At 47.0% G+C, this 25,114-nt stretch overlaps 1 protein-coding gene across 10 annotated transcripts in view; it reads left to right on the forward strand.

Annotated features, from left to right (window-relative positions):
• ARSL (arylsulfatase L) overlaps positions 1-21,471 on the forward strand; it is a 32,099-nt gene extending 10,628 nt beyond the window's left edge. For 8 of the 10 annotated variants that reach the window (XM_009197129.4, XM_009197131.2, XM_021932492.2 and 5 more), the window contains 8 exons: positions 2,405-2,526; positions 4,699-4,821; positions 8,210-8,633; positions 11,418-11,554; positions 14,353-14,487; positions 17,834-17,996; positions 19,093-19,214; positions 21,091-21,471. In XM_009197129.4, coding sequence (XP_009195393.1) covers positions 2,405-2,526; positions 4,699-4,821; positions 8,210-8,633; positions 11,418-11,554; positions 14,353-14,487; positions 17,834-17,996; positions 19,093-19,214; positions 21,091-21,449 — 1,585 coding nt within the window. In that variant the 3' untranslated portion in view covers positions 21,450-21,471. The remainder of the gene's footprint in view (positions 1-2,404; positions 2,527-4,698; positions 4,822-8,209; positions 8,634-11,417; positions 11,555-14,352; positions 14,488-17,833; positions 17,997-19,092; positions 19,215-21,090) is intronic. The other 2 variants (XM_009197130.4, XM_009197134.4) reach the window with 2 other exon arrangements.
• Positions 21,472-25,114: the final 3,643 nt, after the last annotated feature.

Genomic DNA, 25,114 nt, shown 5'->3' on the forward strand with positions numbered 1-25,114 from the left:
CCTCCTGCCTCAGCCTCCCGAGTAATTCTGGGACTGCAGGTGCCCACCATCATGCTTGGGTAATTTTTAAATTTCTTATGGAGGTGGAGTTTTGCCATGTTGCCCAGGCTGGTCTCCAACTTCTGGGCTCAAGTGATCCACACGCCTCAGCCTCCCAAAGTGCTGGTATTGCAGATGTAAGCCACCATACCTGGCCTCATTTCTTTTCTTTTCTTTTTTTTTTGAGAGAGTCTTACTGTGTTGCCCAGGCTGGAGTGCAGTGGCGCAATCTCGGCTCACTACAACCTCCGCCTCCGGGATTCCAGTGATTCTCCTGCCTCAGCCTCCAGAGTAGCCGGGATTACAGGCACCCGCCACCGCGCCTGGATAATTTTTGTATTTTCAGTAAAGACAGGGTTTTGCCATATTGGCCAGGCTGGTCTTGAACTCCTGGCCTCAAGTGATCTACCCGCTTCAGCCTCCCAAAGTGCTGGGACTACAGGTGTGAGCCACTGTGCCCGTCCTCGTTTCATTTTTTAAATATGATTTTTATCCACCCAGTACATAACGGACAATGCTTTAGAAATGCTATCAGCCGGGCATGACTGTAATCTCAGCTCTTTGGGAGGCTGAGGCAGGAGGATCACTGAAGGCCAGGAGTTCAAGACCAGCCTAGGAAACAGTGAAATCCTACCTCTACAAAATATAAACATTAATTTTTTTTTTGTTTGAGATGGAGTCTTGCTCTGTCACCCAGGCTGGAGTGTAGTGGCACGATCTTGGCTCACTGCCAGCTCCATCTCCTGGGTTCACGCCATTCTCCTGCCTCAGCCTCCCGAGTAGCTGGGACTACAGGTGCCCGCCACCATGCCCCGCTAATTTGTTTGTATTTTTAGTAGAGACGTGGTTTCACCGTGTTAGCCAGGATGGTCTTGATCTCCTGACCTCGTGATCCACCTGCCTCAGCCTCCCAAAGTGCTGGGATTACAGATGTGAGTCACCACTCCCAGCACATTTTAATTTTTTTAATTAAAAAAAAATTAGCCAGGCATGGTGGATGCACCTGTAATCCTAGCTATTCAAGAGGGTGAGGTGTGGGAGGATCACTTGAGCCCAGGAGTTTGAGGTTGCAGTGAGCTGTGATCAGACCACTGCGCTCTGGGCAGCAGAGTGAGACCCTGTTTCAAAAAATAAACAGGCTGATCATGGTGGCTCACGCCTGTAATCCCAGCACTTTGGGAGGCGAAGGCAGGCTGATCACTTGGAGGTCAGGAGTTCAAGACCAGCCTGGCCAACATGGTGAAACCCCCGTCTCTACTAAAAACACAAAAATTAGCTGGGAGTGGTGGCAGGCACCTGTAATCCCAGCTACTTGGGAGGCTGAGGCAGGAGAATCACGTGAACCCGGGAGGGAGAGGTTGTAGTGAGCCTCAAATAGTGCCACTGCACTCCAGCCTGGGCAACCAAGTGAGACTCAGTCTCAAAATACAAACAAATAAACAAACATACAGAAGACATCAGTGTCGTTGCCTGTAAGCGGAAGATCAATATTGATCTCCATCTCACTCCCAACCCTATCCATCTAGCCAAGCCCAGCACTCACGCGGGATTTCAATCCTCCCTGCTGGAAAGCTCTGCTTTTCATTAGGAGGGTCCACACCCTCTTAATGCCAAAATCTGGTGTGTCCATCTGTCATGAGCTAGAGCTAGTCCATCCTCCTGTCTGAATTCCAGCCTTCCACCCTCATGTAGCACTTACAGTGTGTTGGCGTCCATGAAGTCAAACCTTCTCATGAACACTGTGAGTCCCGGAGAAGGTGCCCTGGGCTCTCAGTTCTGCATTCCCTCTGAGGTTGCCCTCTCAGTACCAATAGTGCCTTATGGAAACTTAGTCACTCTATCTACTCATTCATTTATTTATTTCAGAGACAGGTTGTCTCTCCGTCACCTAGGCTGAAGTACAGTGTTGCAATCACAGCTCACTGCAGCCTCGAACTCCTGAGCTCAAACAATCCTCCTTCCTCAGTCTCCCAAGTAGCTGGTTCTACAGACATGTGCCACCATTCCTGGCTAATTTTTCTATTTTTGTAGGGTTTTTTTGGTAGAGACAGGGTCTCGCCATGTTGGCCCAGCTGGTCTTGAACTCCTGGCCCCAAACAATCCTCCTGCCTTGGCTTTCCGAAGTGCTAGGATTACAGGCATGAGCCACCACGTCCAGCCACTCACTTCTATTTAAATGAGTTGATGTTTCCTTGAAGGTTCAGAAAACATTAGAAATCTTTGACATTACGTTTAGGTCATTCCTAAGAACATCTTGAAGTGCTCTACAATGACCAGCAGACCTCCTATTAAGTAGCATGTAGCTGTGCTTATGAAAATCCTGTCTAATTTTAACAAGTAAAGCTGTTAATTTGTCCCTCCATAGGACTCCAAATATTGACCGCCTTGCAGAGGACGGCGTGAAGCTGACCCAACACATCTCTGCCGCATCTTTGTGCACCCCAAGCAGAGCTGCCTTCCTCACGGGCAGATACCCTGTTCGATCAGGTTAGTCTCTCTTACAACTGCACTAGGGTGCAGCCTGGTGTATTAATCATAGTTTTTAGTTTTTACATTTTGGTTTTTTTATTAGTTTTTTTTTTTTTAATTTAAATAGAGATTGGTGGGGCGGGAGTGTCTCTCTCTATCTTGCCCATACTGATCTTGAAATGCTGGGCTCAAAAGATCCCCCTTCCTTGACCTCCCAGAGTGCTGGGATTACAGGCATGAGCCACCGTGCCCAGGCAGCTTTTATATTCTGATGCTTTGACATCTTAGGGCTTTGCTGACCTTGGCAGGACTGGCCCTCCCAGGGCTAGCCAGTTCTTAGAGACAGCAAACAAGTCACTTGGGAGTGCACCTTTCATAGATAAACCAATCAATCCAGAGCACACACCCCTAACCATCACCTTTATGAGGTTTTCATATATGGGGCCACTCTCTCTTTGACCTAATCCCCCCAGAATCAGGTACCAGCTTTCTAGGGACAGCCCCTACAGATGAAAGCCCACGGAAATTGTACAAACTGGCCAGTCTTAAGCCGACTTACCCTACCTTGCCAATTGCTTTCCAAAAAAGAAAAACAATAAATAAGAAAGGCTTTTTCCATGCTTTCCCCTCACTCCCTCTGCCTCCTGACCAACCCTGAAGCTTCCCCATATAATCACACAGCATGGCTCACCCCTGCCTCCTCTTAAACTGTGAGTAATAAACTATCAAGAACTGTGAGTAATAAACTATATCTCCAATGACAGTCATCTCCTGATCTGTTGGCCTTGCCATAGCTAAATAATGATAAAACTTTAATAATAATAATAATGATACGTAACACCTACATTTTAAAACACTTGGGCAGAGGCTGGGTGTGGTGGCTCATGCCTATAATCCCAGCACTTTGGGAGGCCGAGGCAGGCAGATCACTTGAGGTCAGGAGTTCGAGAGCAGCCTGGCCAACATGGGGAAACCCCGTCTCTACTAAAAATACAAAAATTAGCTGGGTGTGATGATGAGTGCCTGTAGTCCCAGCTACTTGGGAGGCTGAGACAGGATAATTGCTTGAACCCGGGAGGTGGAGGTTGCAGTGAGCCGAGATCACACCACTGCACTCCAGCCTGGGTGACAGAGCAAGACGCTGTCTCAAAACATACAAACGAACCCTTGGGTAAAGATTTGGAATGTCTAGAGAGCAGAATAAAATTTTATCAGTGGCTACCAACCTTGTCAGTACGTTAGAATCATCCAGAGGATATTCCTACCATCCGAAAGCCCAAGTTCCACCCAAGACTGATAAAAATTAGCACCCCTGGGGTGATAACCAGGCATCAGAATATTTTGAAGCTCCCCACACGATTCCAATGGGCAGACAAGTTTGAGAACCTTTGGATTATATCAAGAGTTTGATGAAATTATAAAATCATTTTTAGGTCAGGCACAATGGCTCATGACTCTAATCCCAACACTTTAGGAGGCTGAGGTGGGAGGATTTACTTGAGTCTAGGAGTTCAAGACCAGCCTGGGCAACATAGTGAGATCCCATCTCTACAAAAAATTTAAAAATATTAGCTAGGCATGGTGGTGTGCCCCTATAGTCCCAGCTGCTTGGGAGACTGAGGTGGGAGGATCAGTTGAGCCCAGGAGTTCAAGGCTGCAGTGATCTATAGTCATGGCACTGCACTCAAGTCTGGGTGACAGAGTGAGACCCTGTCTCTTCAAAAAATTTTAAAATTAGCCAGGTGTGGTGGTGCGCACCTGTAGTCCCAGCTACTCAGGTAACTGAGGTGGGAGGCTCGTTTGAGCCCAGGTGGTCGAGACTGCAGTGGGCATTGATTACACCACTGCATTCCAGCCTGGATGACAGAACAAGACCTCATCTCTAAATAAATTAATTAACACAAAAAAAAACATTGTAAGTTTTTATTCCTTTTTCACTGAATTATATTACTTATAACCTGCACATAACAGGAAAGTCCATCTTCTCACTAACGTTTTCAACAAATTAATCATTTACTTTGCTGCCAAAAATGCAATCCACTAGGCAAAGTCATATAGGAAGTCCATTTTCAATTTAATTTTAAGTAAGAGAGACTTTTACCAAGCGTTCTATTTTTAAATAAATAATAAATAATAAACAGGAAAAAAAAATGTGTAACAGTAGTTCTTTTTCTTAATAATTGCTCAAAGGGATGGTTTCCAGCATTGGTTACCGTGTTCTTCAATGGACTGGAGCATCTGGAGGTCTTCCAACAAATGAGACAACTTTTGCAAAAATATTGAAAGAGAAAGGCTATGCCACCGGACTCATAGGTATGTACGTTTTTAAAAGTGGTACGCGCATGACTTTTATATGGAAGGGACATTCAGCTAAAAAGTTTGGAAAGGAAAATGGGTGAGGTGCTGTGGGATTTTCCACTAGACAGAAAACTGCATATATCTAGGAACCATGTTACTTTCCAGGTTGTTTACTGCAAAGTAGATACTCAAGAAATACCAGATCAGGCAAGGTGGCTCATGCCTATAATCCCAGTACTTTGAGAGGCCAAGGTGGACAGAGTGCTTGAGCCCAGAAGTTTGAAACCCACCTGGGCAACATAGCAAGACCCCACCTCTACAAAAAAATAATTATAATAATAAATTTGAAAAAGAAATAAAATGTGCTCATGCCTATGGCATACGCTCCAAGCTCCGTTGCACAACACGAAATCGCTTCTTTGTTCTGTGGGATCCTCTCCCGCCCTTCACATGGACTTTGTGTCTTAGACATTAGTGTCTTAGACTGAACACCTTCAGCTCTTTCATGGTTGGTTTATGGATCAATTGAGCTAGTTTAGTGCTGCGATCTAAATGTTTGTGTCCCCCTAAAATTCCTGTGTTGAAACTCTTACCCCCCAGGTAATGGAGTCAGGAGGTGAAGCCTTTGGGAGGTGATGAGGTTGTGAAGGTGGAGCCTCATATGTGGGATTAGTGCCTTTACAAAAGTGACTCTGGTCAGGCGCGGTGGCTCATGCCTGTAATCCCAGCACCTTGGGAAGCCAAGGTGGGTGGATCGCTTGAGGCCAGGAGTATGAGACCAGCCTGGGCAGCATGGCGAAACCCTGTCTCTACAAAAAAAGAAAAAGAAAGAAAGAAAAGGAACATCACCTTAATGAAATATTTGGCATCTCACACAATGTTCTCATAGACCATGATAAAAAAAAAATTTTAAAAAATACATTCTTTTATCAAAAAGGTCTGTAATGCTACCTATTTTTCCCTTCAGTGTGTATGAAGATGTCTACTAGAATTATACCTCCCTGTCAGCTTCCATAACTAACATGGTTATTCTTCTACAAGTCAACAAAGCATGTTATGTATTGGATGAAAAACAAAATTAATGGCAATAGTTCCTTGAGAGGAGACCAAGTTGCCATTATCATTATTGTGTTATAGTAATGATTTTTATCAATAGTTCCATTTATTGATAACAAACAACATGACTAGTGGATACAATGAATATAAAATTCAATAAATTATATATTTCTAAAAATTAAAAATTATAAAATGTTCTTTAATTTTTTACCAAAAAAAAAAAAATCTGGGGAGATTCAGTCATCACTGTCAAACAAAGGTGCATTTTTTCCAATAGACATTTTTTTTTTTTTGAGACAGGGTACTCACTCTGTTACTCAGGCTAGAGGGCAATGGTGCGGTTATGGCTCACTGCAGTCTCGACCTCCTGGACTCAAGTGATCCTCCCACCTTAGCCTCCCAAGCAGCTGGCACTACAGGCTTGCACCACCATGCCTGGTTAATCTTTTCTATTTTTTTTTTTGTAGAGACAGGGTCTTCCCATGCTACCCAGGCTGGTCTCAAGCAATCCTGGGCTCAAGCAATCCTCTCACCTCGGCCTCCCAAGGGACTGGGATTATAGTTGTGAACCACCATGCCCGGCCAACTATAATTTTTCTAAAACAGAAGAGTCTATCCTTATGGGATATTCATTGGGCAATCATGAGGTTTTCCAGATGGCAGACAGCACTGGAGTGCTTGACATCTCTTTGTCAACACCATAGTAGTGGCCGCATGGAAGCAAAGACTATGCTTTGACTGAATTTGAAAGGTGCGCCTTGCGAAACCCACCACCGACTTCAACCATGGCCACTATGATAGTGGTTTCTCAGAGAGAGGACAATTCCAAAGCCCAGAAGTCTTCTGCCCATGCTGATGATATCACATGGTGCTTTCTGGCCTTCATCATTGCACTGCAGAACAAGGTGCAATAGACTAAATAATGGTCCCCAGAGATGTCAGGCCCTAACCTCTGAATCTAGCAAATATTAGCTTATATGCAAAAAGAGTCTTTGTAAATGTGATTAAGTGAATGATCTTGAGGTGAGAAAATGATCCTGAATTATCCAGCTGGGCCCACTGTGCAAGGACAAGGCTTCATTTAACATGGAGGTACAGGAAGATTGGGCCACAGAGAGGAGAAAGCAGTGTGATTAAAGTGATGTGACCACAAGCCAAGGGATGGCTGGAGCCACCCACAGCTGGGAGAGGCAGGAAGGATCCTCCCTAGAGCTTCTGGAGAGAGTATGCATGTGTCTGTGCCCTAATATCCTCTTCCTATGGGACACAAGTTCTATCAGATTAGGGCCTGTATTAGTCTGTTCTCACGCTGCTAATAAAGACATACCCAAGGCTGGGTAATTTATGAAGAAAAGAGGTTTAATGGACTCCCAGTTTCACATGGCTGGGGAGGCCTCACAATCATGGTGGAAGGCAAAGGAGAAGCAAAGCCATGTCTTACATGGCAGCAGGCAAGAGGGCATGTGCAGGGGAACTCCCATTTATAAAACCATCAGATCTTGTGAGACTCATTCACTACCGTGAGAACAGTATAGGAGAAACCACCTCCATGATTCAATTATCTCCACCCGGCCCCACCCTTGACACATAGGGATTATTACAATTCAAGGTGAGATTTGCATGAGGACACAGCCAAACCGTATCAGTGCCAAACCAATGACCTCATTTTACCTTACTTATCTCTTTGAACACCCTGCCTCCAAACACAGTCACATTCTGAGGTCCTGGGTGTTAGGGCTTCAACTCAGAAATTTGAGGCAGGCCAGGATCCAGCTCACAACAGTCATTGCAGATATAATCAAGTAAAGATGAGGTCTCTACGGTGGGTCCTACTGCAAAGACTGCTGTCCCTATAAGACAAGAGATTAGGTGGCAGACACACACAGAGGACAACGCCATGGAAACATGGAGATGGAGACTGGAGGGATGCGACCACAAGCCCAGGGAGGCCTGGAGCCCTCAGGAGTTGGGAGAGGCAGGAAGGATCCTCCCCTAGAGCCTCCAATTTGAGTGTGGCCTGGAGACACTTCGATCTCAGACTCCTGGTCTCTAGGACTGGGAGAGGATACATTTCTGCTGTATTAAGTGAACAGTTTTACAGTAATTTGTTCCACCTGTCACAGGTAACTCATATTTTGGTTAAAGCTGACACACGGGGTCCTCATTCCCCTGAAACGATGAGGCCAGATTGCGGGGTGCAAGTAACAGCTAGTGCTGCCCACACTTCTCTGCAATCTCCCGGCCCCCCAGTGTCTAACAGAGTACCAGGAATGCGACAAACAGTCAATATCGACATGTCCAGTTGTGCTCAGATGCTTGTCACATCAACATCCTTTTTGCCTCTCAGGAAAGTGGCATCTGGGTCTCAACTGTGAGTCAGCCAGCGATCATTGCCACCACCCCCTCCACCATGGCTTTGACCATTTCTACGGAATGCCTTTCTCCTTGATGGGTGATTGCGCCCACTGGGAACTCTCAGAGAAGCGTGTCAATCTGGAACAAAAACTCAACTTCCTCTTCCAAGTCCTGGCCTCGGTTGCCCTCACACTGGTAGCAGGGAAGCTCACACACCTGATACCCGTCTCGTGGACGCCGGTCATCTGGTCAGCGCTTTGGGCCGTCCTCCTCCTCGCAGGCTCCTATTTTGTGGGTGCTCTGATTGTCCATGCTGACTGCTTGCTGATGAGAAACCACACCATCACGGAACAGCCCATGCGCTTCCAGAAAACCACGCCCCTTATTCTGCAGGAGGTCGCGTCCTTTCTCAAAAGGTCAGCAGAAAAGTGTCAGCTTCCTCCAAGCACTCAGCTTTGGAATGAAAATGCATCCTAAATAGTCTTCTTCAGTCAGGCATGGTGGCTCATTCCTGTAATCCCAGCTGTTTGGGAGGCCGAGGTGGGAGGATCACCTGAGGTCAGGAGTTCAAGACCAGCCTGGCCAACATGGTGAGACACCGTCTCTACTAAAAATACAAAAATTAGCCCAGTGTGGTGGTGCGTGCCTGTCATCCCAGCTACTCTGGAGGCTGAGGTGGGAGAATCACTTGAACCTGGGAGGTGGAGGTTGCAGTGAGTTGAGATCACATCACTGCACTCCAGCCTGGGTGACACAGGGAAAACCTGTCTCAAAAAAAAAAAAAAAAAAAAGCCTCTTCTTTAATTGACATTTGAAGAATGGGATAGCCATGACCTAGAAGGACAATTTTTTGGTAAAAATGGGGCATAGATGAGGGTCAGTGGAGCCTTGTGACTTGCCTTGTGTCCATTAAAACATTGTTACAGCTGAGCTGGGTATAGTGGTACACACCTGTTATCCCAGCTACTCAGAAGACTGAGGAAAGAGGATATTTTGAGGCCAGAAGTTAGGGACCAGCCTGGACAACACAGCAAGAACCCATTTCTACAAAGATTTTAAAAATTAGCTGGCTGTGGTGGCATGCACTTGTAGGCCCAGCTACTTGGGAGGCTGAGGCAGGAGGATCACTTGAGCCCAGGAGGTTGAGGCTATGTAGTGAGGCTATGAAGGTAGCCTGGGTGACAGAGCAAGGCCTTGTCTCAAAAAGAAATTTTTTTTTTGAGACAGAGTCTCAAGCTGTGGCCCAGTCTGGAGTGCAGTGGTGCAATCTTGGCTCACTGCAACCTCTGCTCCTGAGTTCAAGCGATTCCCGTCCCTCAGCCTTCCAAGTAACTGGGATTACAGGCATGCACCACCATGCCCAGATAACTTTCATATTTTTAGTAGAGATGGGTTTTGCCATGTTGGCCAGGCTGGTCTTGAACTCCTGACCGCAAGTGATCCACCCACCTCGGCTTCCCAAAGTGCTGGGATTACAGGCATGAGCCACCGCACCCAGCCTCTTAGAGAGTTCTTCATGGCAATACCTAATGTATGACAGAAAGGACATTGACAATTAGCTTGCAAATGAAAGCAGGTAAGACTGTTGCGCTCTTTTTTATTTTTAATGTGACAGGATCTGGCTATGTTGCCCAGGCTGGTCTCGAACTCCTGGGCTCAGCCTATCCTCCTGCCTCAGCCTCCCAAAGTGCTGATATTGCAGGCATGAGACACCATGCCCAGCCCGATGCATTCTAATTAAGGCTAACACCTTCACCATTGCTCTTATGCTTTAAGGATCTAGATTAGACCATGAAGGCCAGGTGAAGGGAGGGAGAAGCTAAAGCACTACTTTCAAGGAGGACAATGAAAATAATATTAATAACCCAATATGCCTCATTTTTAAAGTGTGCTTTTTATAACTATTTTATGTCCTAATCCTCACTACATGATAGCAATTATAAAGAAAATTGAATGTGCAACACCACTTATTCTATAAGTTAAGGCTTGAGGTCAAAAATATATATTGAAATAACTGAACAAAACAAAAGTCATGTCAGACAGTAACCTGCAGTTCTTTTAACTTTGCATTACGTATGTAGAGTTAGAACATTATAATATTCAGGGGGAAAAGGATGCACTAAATCAGTATGGTTATTTATTTATTTATTTATTTATTTATTTATTTATTTTGAGAGAGGATTTCACTCCGGTTGTCGAGGCTGAAGTGCGGTGGTGCAATCTCAGCTCACTGCAACCTCCTCCTCCCAGGGTCAAGCGATCCCCCCACCCCACCCTCCCGAGCAGTCGGGAGTACAGGTGTATGTCACCACACCCCGCTAATTTTTGTATTTTTAGTAGAGATGGGGTCTTGCTGTTTCCCATGCTGGTCTTGAACTCCTAGGCTGAAGCAATGCTCCTGCCTCAGCCTCCCCACATGCTGGGATTGCAGGTGTGAGCCACAACGCCTGGCCCAGTGTGGATTTTTAAATAGATTTCAGAAGGGAAGGGAAAATTCATGATGTTAATGAGTCTTAAACAGGATGGGCGTTGTGGCGCATGCCTGTGATCCCAGCTACTTGGGAGGCTGAGGCAGGAGAATTGCTTGAACCCAGGAGGCAGAGGTTGCAGTGAGCTGAGATCATGCCACTGCACCCCAGCCTGGGCGACAGAGCCAGGATCCATCTCAAAAAAAAAGAAAAAGAGAGAGAGAGAGGTAACAGACCAGAAAGGCATGGTGGCTCACGCCTGTAATCCAGCACTTTGGAAGGCTGAGATGGGCAGGAGCAGGTCATGTAAGCCGAGGAGTTCAAGACCACCCTAGTAAACATAGTGAGACCCTGTCTCTACCAAAAAAAAAAAAAATTAGCTGGGCCTGTTAGCACATGCCTGTGGCCCCAGATACTTGGGAGGCTGAGGTGGGAGGATCACTTGAGCCTGGGAGATTGAGGCTGCAGTGAGCTGAGATCATGTCACTGCACTCCAGCCTGGGTAACAGAGCAAGGCCCTGTCTTTAAAATAACAACAAAAAAAGGAAGATTGTTACACATAAGAATTATTTTTCTGTTGAAGAAGAGTTTTGAGTGTTTCTTTTTGGTGAGCAGAGTTGAGAAGACATTTGAGTAAGGATGTGACAAGTGAGATCCATATTTAGTATCTACAGGACTTCAATCTCTGTTTTACCAAAAAAGTAACCTTAATTGCTTTGTATTTATTTTTAGGAGTAAGCATGGGCCTTTCCTCCTCTTTGTTTCCTTTTTGCACGTCCACATCCCTCTTATCACTATGAAGAACTTCGTCGGGAAGAGTCTCCACGGGCTGTATGGGGACAACGTAGAGGAGATGGACTGGATGGTAGGTAAGTGCCCTTCCAGGGAAAACGGGCTGCTTCCCCTCCAGCAACAGAAGCAGGAAAGGAAACAAAGAACGAGAAGGTTAAAGACAGAAGAGGCAGAATAGCGATTGCAGTGCGACTGGATTTTAAGAGTCCAAAATATTATAGGACAGATCTTCACTCCATTAGCAGAGAGTGAATTCCATAACACGTGCATGGAAGGCATTGCTATTCGACCAAAGATGTCCACGTCTTAATCCCATGTGCAGAAAGAATGATAGCCCCAAAGCTGTCCACTCCCTAGACAGAATAATGGCTGCAAAGACGTCCACGTCCTAATCTTGATATGGTAGACAGAAAAATGGCCAAAGGTAGCCACTTTCTAATCCCCATGTGGGAGACAGAATAATGACCCCAAAGATGTCCACATCCTAATTCCCATGTGGAAGACAGAATAATGACTCCAAAGATGTCCACGTCTTAATCCCCATGTGTTAGATACAATAATGACCTCAGAGATTTCCATGTCTTAACTCCCAAGTGGCATACAGAATTTTGGCCCCAAAGATGTCTACATCCTATCGTCGTGTGGTAGACAAATGAAAGAAAGAGCAGAGAAAATGCCTCTCTGCTGTAGAGTGGCCAGTGGCTCCCCTGCACTGAAAATAGGACTACATTTCCTCCTCTCACCTACAAAAGCCCCATGACCTGCTGCTGCCCAGATCCTAGTCTGATCTCCACCCAACCCCTTTGTCCTCCCCACCTGCTGCATTCTGGCCACGTGGACACCACACAGTATCTTTCACATTTGTCCCCTGTCAGGGCTTCCACACCTGCTGTTTCCTCCTGGAATGCCTCCTCAGGCTTCGCTGGCTCCTCTTCAGAGCCTGCCCTGACTCACCCCTAACGTAGCTCCTCCCCAATCATCTTCTCCCCCATTCTCCTGTGGTCCTTTTTTGTTTTGCCTTTGTTTTCCTCCTCCTCTTCCTCCTTTCTCCTCCTCCCCCTCTTCTTCTTGTTCTTCTTCTTGTTCTTCTTCTTCTTCATATTTCTCCTCCTCCTCCTCCTCATCCTCCTTCTTCTCTTTCTCCTCCTTCTTCTTCTTCCTTTTCCACTTCTTCCTCTTCTTCTTCTTTCTTCTGTCTTCTTTCTTCTTTTTTTCCTAACACAGCACCGCCATTGTTTCTCTTCATGACCATGTGTTAGGTGGGTCGATTTTCCATGTTCCCCCAGGAGAATGTAAACTCCTGTGGGTCTGGATTGTTTTGCCTCATTCACTCATCATATTTCCTGGGTTTAGAACAGGATGGAAGGGGAATATCGCTTGAGTGAGTCAGGGCTGGGTGAGTACCTGTATATGGGCACAGCACATCCCTGCCTCCCAAAAAAGAACTTAGGGATCCCAGGGTTTAGGTGGTGGTGGGCTTGAGAATCCCAGGATCCTCAGAATAATTGCCATCAGAGATCTGGGTGAAAGATGTGTTTTTAAAACATTTTGTTACTCCTGTGGCTATGACAAGGAAGGACAAAAAGTTAATTGTGTGTGTGTGTGACAGAGTCTCACTTTTTTTTTTTTTTTTTTGAGATGGTGTCTCACTCCGTTGCCCAGGCTGGAGTGCAATGGCGCAGTCTTGGCTCACTGCAACCTCTGCCTCGGGTTCAGAGATTCTCCTGCGCAAACCTCGAGGTAGCTGGGATGCAAGGCACCCGCCACCATGCCTCGCTAATTTTTGTATTTTTAGTAGAGATGGGGTTTCACCATGTTGGCCAGGCTGGTCTCGAACTGCTGACCTCATGATCCGCCCACCTCGGCCTCCCAAAGTGCTGGGATTACAGGCGTGAGCCACTGCACCTAGTCGACAGGGTCTCACTCTTACCCAGGCTGGAGTGCAGTGGTGCAACCATGGTTCACTGTACCCTAGTTTCCCAGGCTCAAGCAATCCTCCCACCTTAGCCTCCCCAGTACCTGGGACCCCAGGTGTGCGCTACCACACCCGGCTAATTTTTTTATTATTTGTAGAGACGAGTTCTTGCTATGTTGTTCAGGCTGGTCTTAAACTCATAGGCTCAACGAGCCTCCTGCCTCAGCCTCCCAAATTGCTGAGATTTCAGGCATGAGGCACTGTGCCCGGCCAACTGTGAGTGGCATTAATGACACGAGTGCCCTCGTGTGTGACTGCAAGAAGCTCAGCGTCACTGCTGAGGACTGGTCTGCATTTTCAGCCTATGCTTTCTTTTCTGGAATGTTCACATGCCTCACTTTTTTTTTTCTTTTTTTTTTTTTGAGACCGAGTCTCACTCTGTCACCCAGGCTGGAGTGCAGTGGTGTGATCTCGGCTTATGGCAATCTCCACTTCCCGGGTTCAAGCTATTCTCCTGCCTCAGCCTCCCAAGTAGCTGGGACTACAGGCATGTGCTACCACGCCCGGGTAATTTTTGTATTTTTAGTAGAGATGTAGTTTCACCATCTTGGCCAGGCTGGTCTCCAACTCCTGACCCCAAATGATCCTCCTGCCTTGACCTTCTAAAGTGCTGGGATTACAGGTGTGAGCCACTGCGCCCAGCCCACATGCCGCACTTTTAAGTTTTTGATATTTTGTCCTTGTAGGTTGCCTAAAATTCTGAGCAAAGGATGGGGTGCACATAAAGTCAGACATCAATCTCCAATAAATGATATCAAAATTAAACAACTGACTTCCATTATGCGTTAAAACTAAGGATTCATTCTTGTGGATAGCCTCCAAATACTAAAGCATACACTTCGGGCTTCATTTCTGATATTTTTCTATTTTGACGGCCTCAAAAACACCTGTTCTTTGCAGGACAGATCCTTGACACTTTGGATATGGAAGGTTTGACCAACAGCACCCTCATTTATTTTACATCAGATCACGGGGGTTCCCTAGAGAATCAACTTGGACACACCCAGTACGGTGGCTGGAATGGAATTTATAAAGGTGAGGCTAAGATGCTCCCAGATCCTCATCTTGCAAGTTTATCTCTTCCCCGCAATTCCCAACAGGGCAGTCTCTTCCAGGAGGGTCAATATTATTGCTCAAGGACAGTGATTTTTCCTCTCCAGGGCAAAAGTGATAATTTGACATACTCCAGTTTGAATTTTTGTTCCTGGCCCAAACTGAGGGTCAGGCTGCTTATTCTGGTGGTTCAAAACTGAGATGCAGATGACCTGGGAGAGGAGGGAGTTTATTTCTGTGACCGGTTACAGGGAGGAGGCCTGGACGTTATTGCCTGACCAACTCACAATTACAAAGTTCTCCAGAGCTTCTATACCTTCTAAGCTGTATGTCTACGTGTAAGTGTGCATTCATCTAAAGACATTAGCGATTAACTTCTTCTAATCTATAACTAAGGTCTGAGTCCTGAAGACCTTCCTCTGGAGCCTCAGTAAATTGACTTAATCTCAATGGGTCCAGGTGGCCGGGCATAGTGGTTCACGCCTGTCATCCCAGCACTTTGGGAAGCCAAGGCGGGCAGATCACCTGAAGTCAGGAATTTGAGACCAACCTGGCTAACATGGTGAAACCTCGTCTCTACTAAAAATACAAAAATTAGTTGGCTAGGCGCGGTGGCTCATGCCTGTAATCCCAGCTCTCAGGGAGGCAGAGGCGGGAGGATAGCTTGAGCCCAGGAGTTCGAGACCTGCCTGGGTAATATAGTGAGACCCCATTCTCCACAAAAAGGAAAAAAAAAAAAAAAGACAAAAAAAAAATTAGCTGGGTATGGTGGCACACGCCTGTAGCCCCAGCTACTCGGGAGACTGAGGCAGGAGAATCGCTTGAACCTGGGAGGTAGAGGTTGCGGTGAGCTGAGATCGTGCCACTGCACTCCAGCCTAAGCAATAGAGGAAGTCTCCGTCTCAACAACAACAAAAATAATAAAATAAATAAATAAATGAATAGGTCCAGGTGCCAGAGCTGATTATCCTTACCTTGTCTCCTGCTAAATCACGGAGGTCTGGGGAGTTTTTTCAGATCCCCAATAAAACTTGTTTAATCCTAAACGAATCCTGCTAAGAATTCCTTTGTTATCTTGTCACGCTTCAAGGCCCAGGAGAGGCCTGGGCCAAACTTTTGGGGGGCTTTTGTTACATCCCAGCCTTTGCATAAGGGCACTGGTGGTTTCAGCTTTTAAGATGTAACTTCACCACTCGGTCAGTGCTGAAACAGTTGTTACGGAGGCCTGTGTTAGTGAGACTGGCCTGCCACGTTTTTGTGCATAATTAAGGAGTTTTTAGATTATCAAGTTGTGTAACCATCATCATGTGGCCCACCACTGTTTATTTTCAGAACATTTCACCACCTCACAAAAAAATCCTGTACTCATAGCAGTCACTCCCTGTCCCCCGTGCTAACATCCATCACCCAAAAACTTGTTTTTGGTTTGTTTACTATTTAATTTTTTAGGCCGGGCGCGGTGGCTCATGCCTGTAATCCCAGCACTTTGGGAGGCCGGCGGGTGGATCACGAGGTCAGGAGGCCGAGACCATCCTGGCTAACATGGTGGAAACCCGTCTCTACTAAAATACAAAACTAGCGTGGTGGCCTGTAGTCTCAGCTACTTGGGAGGCTGAAGGGAGAATGGCGTGAGCCCGGGGAGGCTGAGGCTTGCAGTGAGCTGAGATCAGCCACTGCATGGCCTGGGAGACCTGCTTGAGACTCTAGTCTCTCAAAAAAAAAAAAAAAATTTTAAATTGACTTTGTAAGATAAGTCTTGTTATGTTGCCCAGGCTTGGTGCAAACTCCTGAACTCAAGCAGCCCTCCCAGCTGGGCCTCCCAAAGTGCTGGGATTCCAGGCGTAAGCCACCATGCCTGGCCACAACATTATTTTGTATCATTGTGTATTTTCCTACTCTAGACATTTATGTAAATGAAATCATGCAATATGTGGGTTTTCTTGTGAATGGTTTCTTTTACTTAGCGTGATGTTTCTGAGGTTCATCTGTGTTGTGGAAATGTTTCATTCCTTTCCATGGCTGAATATATTCTATTGTATGGACTCAGGTTTGAATTTTACCTTCAGACAATGCATCCAAGAAGGATAAGGCCAGGCGCAGTGACTCTCACCTGTAATCCCAGCACTTTGGGAGGCCGAGGCAGGCAGATCACTTGAGGTCAGGAGTTTGAGACCAGCCTGGCCAACATGGTGAAACCTCATCTTTACTAAAAATACAAAAATTAGCCAGGCGTGGTGGCACACGCCTGTAATCCCAGCTGAGGAGGCTGAGGCAGGAGAATTGCTTGAACCTGGGAGGTGAAGGTTGTAGTGAGCTGAGATTGTGCCACTGCACTCTCACCTGGGTGACAGAGTAGGACTCTGTCTCAAAAAAAAAAAAAAAAAAAAAAGGAAGAAGGGTAGACACCTAGCTGGCCACATTATATTCAAACCTGGATTCCATTGTTTCCAAGCACGCCATTATTTCATGTCCCACAAAGATTCTAAAATGTGCTGCCCTGTGTACATGACTTCACACTGTTGTGCTTACACATTTTGTCATCTCCCTGCTTACAGAGCTTTATTTTTCAGTCCTTGAAAGAACCTTTGTAGGCTGATGTTGGCAAATATACCTATGATGTATATTTGCTTTGAAGTAGATGGATCCATCAGTCTAGTACACATGTAGAACGGGATATATAAATGCCAGCTACATCCACTAATGCCTTCCCAAAACAACTTCACATTGAAGGCCTGACTCCTCAGAAACCTTTATCTCATTGCCATTGATGTTAATGTATCCTCTACCCAGTCTGGTTCTCTGTGCCATGAAGAACGTCAGTATTATAAACTGGGGCAGTTTAAACAACAGGAATTTATCCTGTCCTGGCCCTGGAGACCAGGAGTTTGAGATCAAGGTGTCTCAGGGAAATGTGCCCTCCAGAAGCCCTAGGGGAGGCTCCTTTCTGCCTCTGCCAACGCCTGGGGGCCCCAGGTGTCCCTGGGCTTGTGGACACACCACTCCAGTCTGCCTCCGTCTCCACGTGGCCTTCCGCTCTGTGTGTGTGTCTCCTCTTATAAGGACAACAGTCATTTGCAGTGAAGGACCTAACGTAATCCAATGCACACGAACCAATAACAAGGTTAATAAAAAATATAAAATCAAACCTCTACAGGGGAACTGCATGAGATTGAATGTTTTAATGTCACTAAAACAAAGAGAGAGAAACTGAGAGACTCAGGAAGAGAGAAACTTAAAACAAGTGAAACATGCAGAAAAGTTAAAGCACCCAGGCTGAGCATCTATTTCTGTTTTTTAACCACTTTCTTTTGTCTGTGTTCAAACACAGGTGGGAAGGGCATGGGAGGATGGGAAGGTGGGATCCGCGTGCCCGGGATCTTCCGCTGGCCCGGGGTGCTCCCGGCCGGCCGAGTGGTTGGCGAGCCCACCAGTCTGATGGACGTGTTCCCCACCGTGGTCCAGCTGGCGGGCGGTGAGGTGCCCCAGGACAGGTACAGAACAACCCAAAGAAACAATTCAGCTTTGCACAGACACAGCAACACTTACGACAAATGAAAATGTCACTCTGGCATTGCAGTAAGGCATCCATGAAATTGTTCCCAGACCAATCCGAGGGTCGGGCTACTCATTCTCATGGCCCAATAACGAGATGCAAATGAACTAGGAAAGAAAGGAGTTTTATTTCTGTAACCACATACGGGGAGAAGGGCTGGAAATTATCACTAGACCAACTCCAAATTACTAGACCAAACTCCAAAGTTTTCCAGAGCTTCTATATCTTCTAAGCTGTATGTCCACACGTAAGTGTGTACTCATCTAAAGACATAAGTGATTCAACTTCCTTTAATCTATAATTAAGGTGTGAGTCCTGAGGACCTTCCTCTGGAGCCTCAGTAAATTGACTTAATCTAAATGGTTCCAGGTGCTGGGGTGATTACCCTTATCTTGTCTCCCGCTAAATCATGGAGGTTTGGGGAGTTCCTTTAGACTCTCAATAAAACTTCATTGTGAAGGTCTGGGGAGTTTCTTCAGACCCCCAATAAAACGTGTTTAATCCTAAACGGGTCCTGTTAGGAATCCTTCATTATTTTGTCATGCTTCAAGGCCGAGGAAAGGCCTGGGCAGAACTCTTGGTGGCCTTTTGTTACCTTCCAGTCTTTGGACGCTGGCTCTTTCAGCTTTTTTTTTTTTTTTTTGAGACTGAGTCTCACTCTGTCGCCCAGGCTGGAGTGCAGTGGTGCGATCTCGGCTCACTGCAAGCTCCGACTCCTGGCCTCAAGCGATCCACCTGCCTTGACCTCCCAAAGTGCTGGGATTACAGATGTGAGCCACCGTGCCCGGCCAGTTAATTACTTTTTAGCCAAAGGTGACGTTTGGTGGTGACTAACGTGGGCCGCTGCTGCATTCTTCTTCTAAGCGTGCTAATGCACACACATGCCTTCCATCCATCTGCGCTCACACCCGGACTTTCCCTCCACTGATACAACATAGAGTGTAGCACCTGGGGTTGGGACTGGTGGATGTTGGAGGGACAGATGTCCAAAGTCCCTGTTCCAACCCTGAGCCATGCCATGTTCCTTCCTGCAGAGTGATTGACGGCCAAGACCTTCTGCCCTTGCTCCTGGGGACAGCCCAGCACTCAGACCATGAGTTCCTGATGCATTATTGTGAGGGGTTCCTGCATGCAGCCAGGTGGCATCAACGGGACAGTGAGTAGGGGAGCCCCTTCCTAACAGCCTTCGGGAAAGAGTCCCTCTGTGGAGGAAAGCACCATGCCCTAGAACAGGCTGGGGGTGGAGCTGCATTCCAGAGTCCATCTCCACGTCTCCGCGCTTCCGTTTTTCTCCACGAGCCTTTTTTTTTTTTTTTTTTCGAGGTGGAGTCTCGATCGGTCCCCAGTCTGGAGTGCAGTGGCGCGAACCTGGCTCACTGCAACCTCCACCTCCCGGGTTCAAGCGAGTCTCCTGTCTCAGTCTCCCGGGTAACTGGGATTACAGGCGCCCACCACCACGCCGAGCTAATTTTTGTATTTTTAGTAGAGACGGGGTTTCACCACGTTGGTCAGGCTGGTCTTGAACTCCTGACCTCAGATGATCCACCCGCCTTGGCCTCCCAAAGTGCTGGGATTACAAGCGTAAGCCACTGCACCCAGCCTCTCCACGAGCTTTTTAAATTTAGTTTTTGTCAGTATGTGTCCCTCTCATACCAGCGACATGCCTCTGAGATCACCTGTCAATCGTCTTCAAACAATGGGGAGTTGTTACCCATGGTTTAAACACCATGTATGGGCTGTATTTCATTCTTTCTTCCCTGCGCTATATGAAGTGCAACTTTTGTCATCATCACACACACGTATGTGCATGCATACACACATGCACACACACATACTTGCACACACATGTGTTCAAGACTTTTCTAGTCTCCTTTTTTTCTTATTTTTTTGTAATTTTTTTTTCTAAGACTAGTCTTTCTTTGTCGCTCAGGCTGGAGTGCAGTGGTGCGATCTCGGCTCACTGCAACCACAGTCTCCCAGGTTCAAGTGATTCTCCTGCCTTAGCCTCCTGAGTAGCTGGGATTACAGGTGCTCACCACTACACCTGGCTAATTCCTTGTATTTTTAGTAGAGTTGGGGTTTCACGATGTTAGGCAGACTGGTCTCGAACTCCTGGCCTCAAGTGATCCACCCTCCTCGGCCTCCCAAAGTGCCGGGATGACAGGTGTGAGCCACCATGCCTGGCCTCCAATTTTTCTTTATTTATTAAATTGAAACAAGGTCTCAGTATGTTGCCCAGGCAACTCCTGGGTTCAAGTAATCCACCCATCTTGGCCTCCAAAAATGCTGAAATTACAGGTGTGAGCCACCACGTCCAGCCTTTTGTAGTCTATTTTATGCATCTAGATGTGCTTCCAAATGTTTTAATCACCTGACCTTAAAATGATTTCATCTTCTTTGTGAACAATTACAGGCGCATTCCTGTAATCCCAGCTACTTGTGAGGCTGAGGCAGGAGAATCGCTTGAACCCAGGAGGCGGAGGTTGCATCACTGCACTCTAGCCTGGGCGACAGAGCAAGACTCCGTCTCAAAAAAAAGAAAAAAAAAAAAACTGACCAAGTGCAATTCACAGGCACTTCGTGCTTTCACAGTGTTGTGCAACCTCCACGTCTGTGTAGCTCCAGAACATTTTCATCACCCCAAAAGCAGACACTGCCTATCAGCAGTCACTCCCCATTCCACACCCTACAGACCCTGGAAACCACTACTCTACTTCCTGTCTTTATGTGTTTCCCTATCCTTGACCTTCAATATGAATGGAATCACGCAATGTGTGCTCTTTTGTAACTTCTTTCTCTGAGCATAGTATTTTCAGGGTTCATTGATGTTGCAGCCGGTGTCAGTGTGTCATTCCTTTCCATAGCTACACAGTACTCTATGTAAGATGTACGATGTTTTGTTTATCTGTCCATCCAATGCATCCAATGGACGCTTGGGTTATTCCTACCCTTTAGCCCTTATGAAGATGCCATTCTCCAGCACTGCGCCCTATCTCTCTATACCAACTCGGTAATTATTGTCTTTCCACCAGAAGGAACCACGTGGAAAGTCCACTTTGTGACCCCGGTGTTCCAGCCAGAGGGAGCCGGTGCCTGCTATGGAAGAAAAGTCTGCCCATGCTTTGGGGAAAAAGTACTCCACCACGATCCACCTTTGCTCTTTGACCTCTCAAGAGACCCTTCTGAGACCCACGTCCTCACACCAGCCTCAGAGCCTGTGTTCTATCAGGTGATGGAGCGAGTCCAGCGGGCTGTGCGGGAACACCAGCGGACACTCAGCCCGGTTCCTCTGCAGCTGGACAGGCTGGGCAACATCTGGAGACCATGGCTGCAGCCCTGCTGTGGCCCATTCCCCCTCTGCTGGTGTCTTAGGGAAGACGGCCCACAATAAATGTCTGCAATGAAAAGCTGGAGCCCCGATTCCTAAATTTTGTCACTCAAACTGAAACAAACCAGCTGACCGTGGTGGCTGTCATCCCAGCACTTTAGAAGGCCACCACGGGAGGATCACTTGAGGCCAGGAGTTCAAAACCAACCTGGGCAACATGATGAAACTCTAGCTCTACAAAAACAAAAATAAAAAAAATTAGCCTGCATGGTGGCACATGCCTGTAGTCCTAGCTACTCAGGAGGCTAAGGCAGGAGGATCATTTGAGCACAGGAGTTGGAGGCTGCACTGAGCTATGATTGCACCACTGCACCCCAGCCTGGGCAAGAGAGCAAGACCCTGTCTCAAAAAAGAAAGAAAACAAAAAAATGAAACAAACTTCAGCGTCATGTTAAGATATCTATTTGCATAAGGATGAATAGTTTCTCCCTGTGAAGAAAACAAAGAAAAAGGCAAGAAAAAGTAGAAATGAACAATAAACATTGGCCAGGTGCAGTGGCTCACGCCTGTAATCCCAGCACTTTGGGAGGCAGAGGCGGGCAGATCACTTGAGGTCAGGAGGTCGAGACCAGCCTGACCAACATGGTGAAACCCTGTCTCTATCAAAACAAAACAAAACAAAAAGAAGCCAGGCGTGGTGACGTACGCCTGTAATCCCAGCTACTCAGGAGGCTGAGGCAGAAGAATTGCTTGAAGCCGGGAGGCGGAGGTTGCAGTGAGCTGAGATCATACCACTGCACCCCAGCCTGGGTGATACAGCAAGACTGTCTCATCAAAAATAAACAAACAAACAAACATTAATAATAAATCATTGAATGATCACTCAGACACCCAAACTGGAGAGGCAAAGTATCTCCTGGAGTCGGGGAGGGTTCTGTCGATGGACCCCAGCTCGGTCTGGAAGAGGCTGCCCTGTAGCCCCAAACAGCCCAAGTCCCAGCAAAGGTGTCTCTGTGACTTACAGATTTGCACATGAACAGGAGATAGGCCCCAAAGATAAAAACTGACACTGATGTGGCTTTGTCTGTGGTGCCCATTTATAGTGTGTGTTTATTGTTTAAAACCACAAGGATGAACTTGCTTCCCGTTGGAACTGTTTTCAAGTGGTTTTCCTTTGTCCCCAATGCCCCAGGTGATGTGGGCAAACTCAGGCTGTGGAAGCCGCACTGTACAGGCAGGGTTCGCCCCAGCTCTGAGCTGCGAGGTCATTGCATAATCAGGCTGTGCCTTAATTGTCTGGGCTGCTAGAATGAAAATACCATAAACTGGGTATCATCAAGAATATTTCTTGCAGTTCTAGAGGCTGGATGTTCAAGACCATGGCATGACAGCATCTGTGTCTGGGGAGAACCTGTTTCTCGGTTCACAGCTGCCGCCTTCTTCCCATGTCTTTACACAGTCATCCCTCTGTGCCTGTCTGTGTCCTACCTCTGATTCTTGTTTTTTGGGGGGTTTTTTTGAGATGGAGTCTTGTTGTGTTGCCCAGGCTGGCGTGCAATGGTGTGATCTCGGCTCACTGCAACCTCTGCCTCATGTTCAAGCGATTCTCCTGTCTCAGCCTCCCTCGTAGGTGGGACTACAGGCATGTACCACCACGCCCAGCTAATTTTTGTATTATTTAGTAGAGGCGGGTTTTCGCCATGTTGCCCAGGCTGGTCTGGAACTCCCGACCTCAAGTGATCCACCTGCCTTGGCCTTCCAAAGTGCTGGGATGACAGGCTGAGCCACTGCGCCCGGCCCTAATCTCTTCTTATAAGGACCCCACTCCTATTGGAAGAGGCCCCCTCTTGTGACCTCATTTTAAAGGATGAATAAAAACCTTATTCCTGTGAATTTGAGGGCAACACAATTCAGTCCCCAGCACATTCTCTCCTGGGAGTAAGGAGGTCTTTCCAGTAGTTCTTTCTGTCTCCAGGTTCAAGCAACAGGTCGCTCCTCCCACTCTTCCAAGCCTAGGTATGTGATGAGCAATGCCCCACCTTGTCACCACCTCAAGAACGTGTCCTCAATCTATCCAATCCATATCAGCCCCCAAGAATTCAGACTGTGCGTAGAGACCAAAAAAGTCAAATCCATCTCCAGCCAATTCTCTTGAGTCAAGAAAGAAATAGTAGGCCAGGTGTGGTGGCTCACATCTGTAGTCCCAGCACTTTAGGACACTAAGATGGCTTGAGGCCAGGAGTTTCAGACCAGCTGGGACGACATAGCGAGACCCTGCCTCCACATAAAATTTAAATAATTAGGTGTGGTGACACGTGCCTGTAGTCCCACCTACTTGGGAGGCTGAGGTGGGAGGATCACTTGAGCCTTTGGCCTCCCAAAGTGTTCAAGACTACACTGAGCTATGATCGTGCCACTACACTCTAGCCTGGGCGACAGGGTGAGACCTCATCTCTAAAAAGAAAGGAAGGAAGGAAAGGAAAGAAGCAAAAAGAAAAAGGAAGAAAGGGAGGAAGGGGTGGCAGGGAGAACCAGTTAACCCCTATGGCTTTCCCATCGCCATGGCTATTGGAACAAGACCCAGTACTTCGGGTCAGCTGTGCCGGATGTTCCCAGCCCATAGAGTCACCTTTAAGTTCTCCACTGGGGAGAGTCACCTCTGTCTCCACACTTGGCCACACTCTTGACCTTGATGGCTTTGAAGCCAAAGTCCCCATGGAGGCTCCATGTGCTGAAAGTCATGTTAGACCCTCAGGGTCAGGGCTTACCCACCCTTTCCATCCCCACAACCTCCCGCAAATATGACTTCTGGAGCACCAGCTCCTACTGCCCCCAGGCCCCATTTCCAAATCCTGGGCACCCAAGACAGCTCAGTGTGTTTACATAATTTACCGAAGTGCACCCAAAGCTCTTTTCTCGCTAGTTCTCAGGAATCTCAACTCCCAGCAGCATAGAATTTCTTCCAAGGATCAAATCTCTGCTCCACCCCTGTTAAACCTCCCTGCAGAACTGCTTCTGGGCTGTCTCCTGCCCGCCTCCTTCCAGGCCTAGGCCTGGCCTTCTCCATCTGTGCGATAGAGGCTCAGCAAGAAATCCCAGTTGGGAAGCCCTCAAAGATTAAAAAAAAAAAAAAGTTATTTAAAAAATTTTTTTAGAGACAGGGTCTTGCTCTGTCACCCAGTCTGGAGTGCAATGGTGCAATCACAGCTCACTGCAACCTGAAATTCCTGCGCTCAGGTGACTCTCCCACCTCAGCCTCCCAAGTAGCTGGGACTAGAGGCACACCACCATGCCCGGCTAACTTAAATTTTTTTTTTTTTTTTTTTTTTTTTTGTAGAGACAGGGTCTCTCTGTGTTTCCCAGGCTGTTCTCAAACTCCTGGTTTCAAGCAATCCTTCCCCTTAGTGTCCCAAAGCACTGGGATTACAGGTGTGAGCCACCAAGCCTGTCTGATAAAAGCTCTTTTAGAGTAACCGGACAAAGAGAGAAGCAATAAACAGTGCTCAAGAACTAGCTCCAGACAGATGGCCAGCGTAATCAATGTAAATGAACTAAATTTGCCAATTAAAAGTGAATGGTCTTTTCTAAATAGAATTCCCAGCACCATTTTGGGAGATTCCAATTCACTAAATGCAGGGAGGGGGGCTCCTGACTGTATTGTCGTGAACAAGCACCCCCATCATCCCATCCCAGGGGCGTGTGGGGCAGCTCCCTCATTTATGAAAATC

This window comes from Papio anubis, unplaced genomic scaffold, assembly GCF_008728515.1.
Source record: "Papio anubis isolate 15944 unplaced genomic scaffold, Panubis1.0 scaffold140, whole genome shotgun sequence".
In the NCBI taxonomy this organism is placed as follows: domain Eukaryota; kingdom Metazoa; phylum Chordata; class Mammalia; order Primates; family Cercopithecidae; genus Papio; species Papio anubis.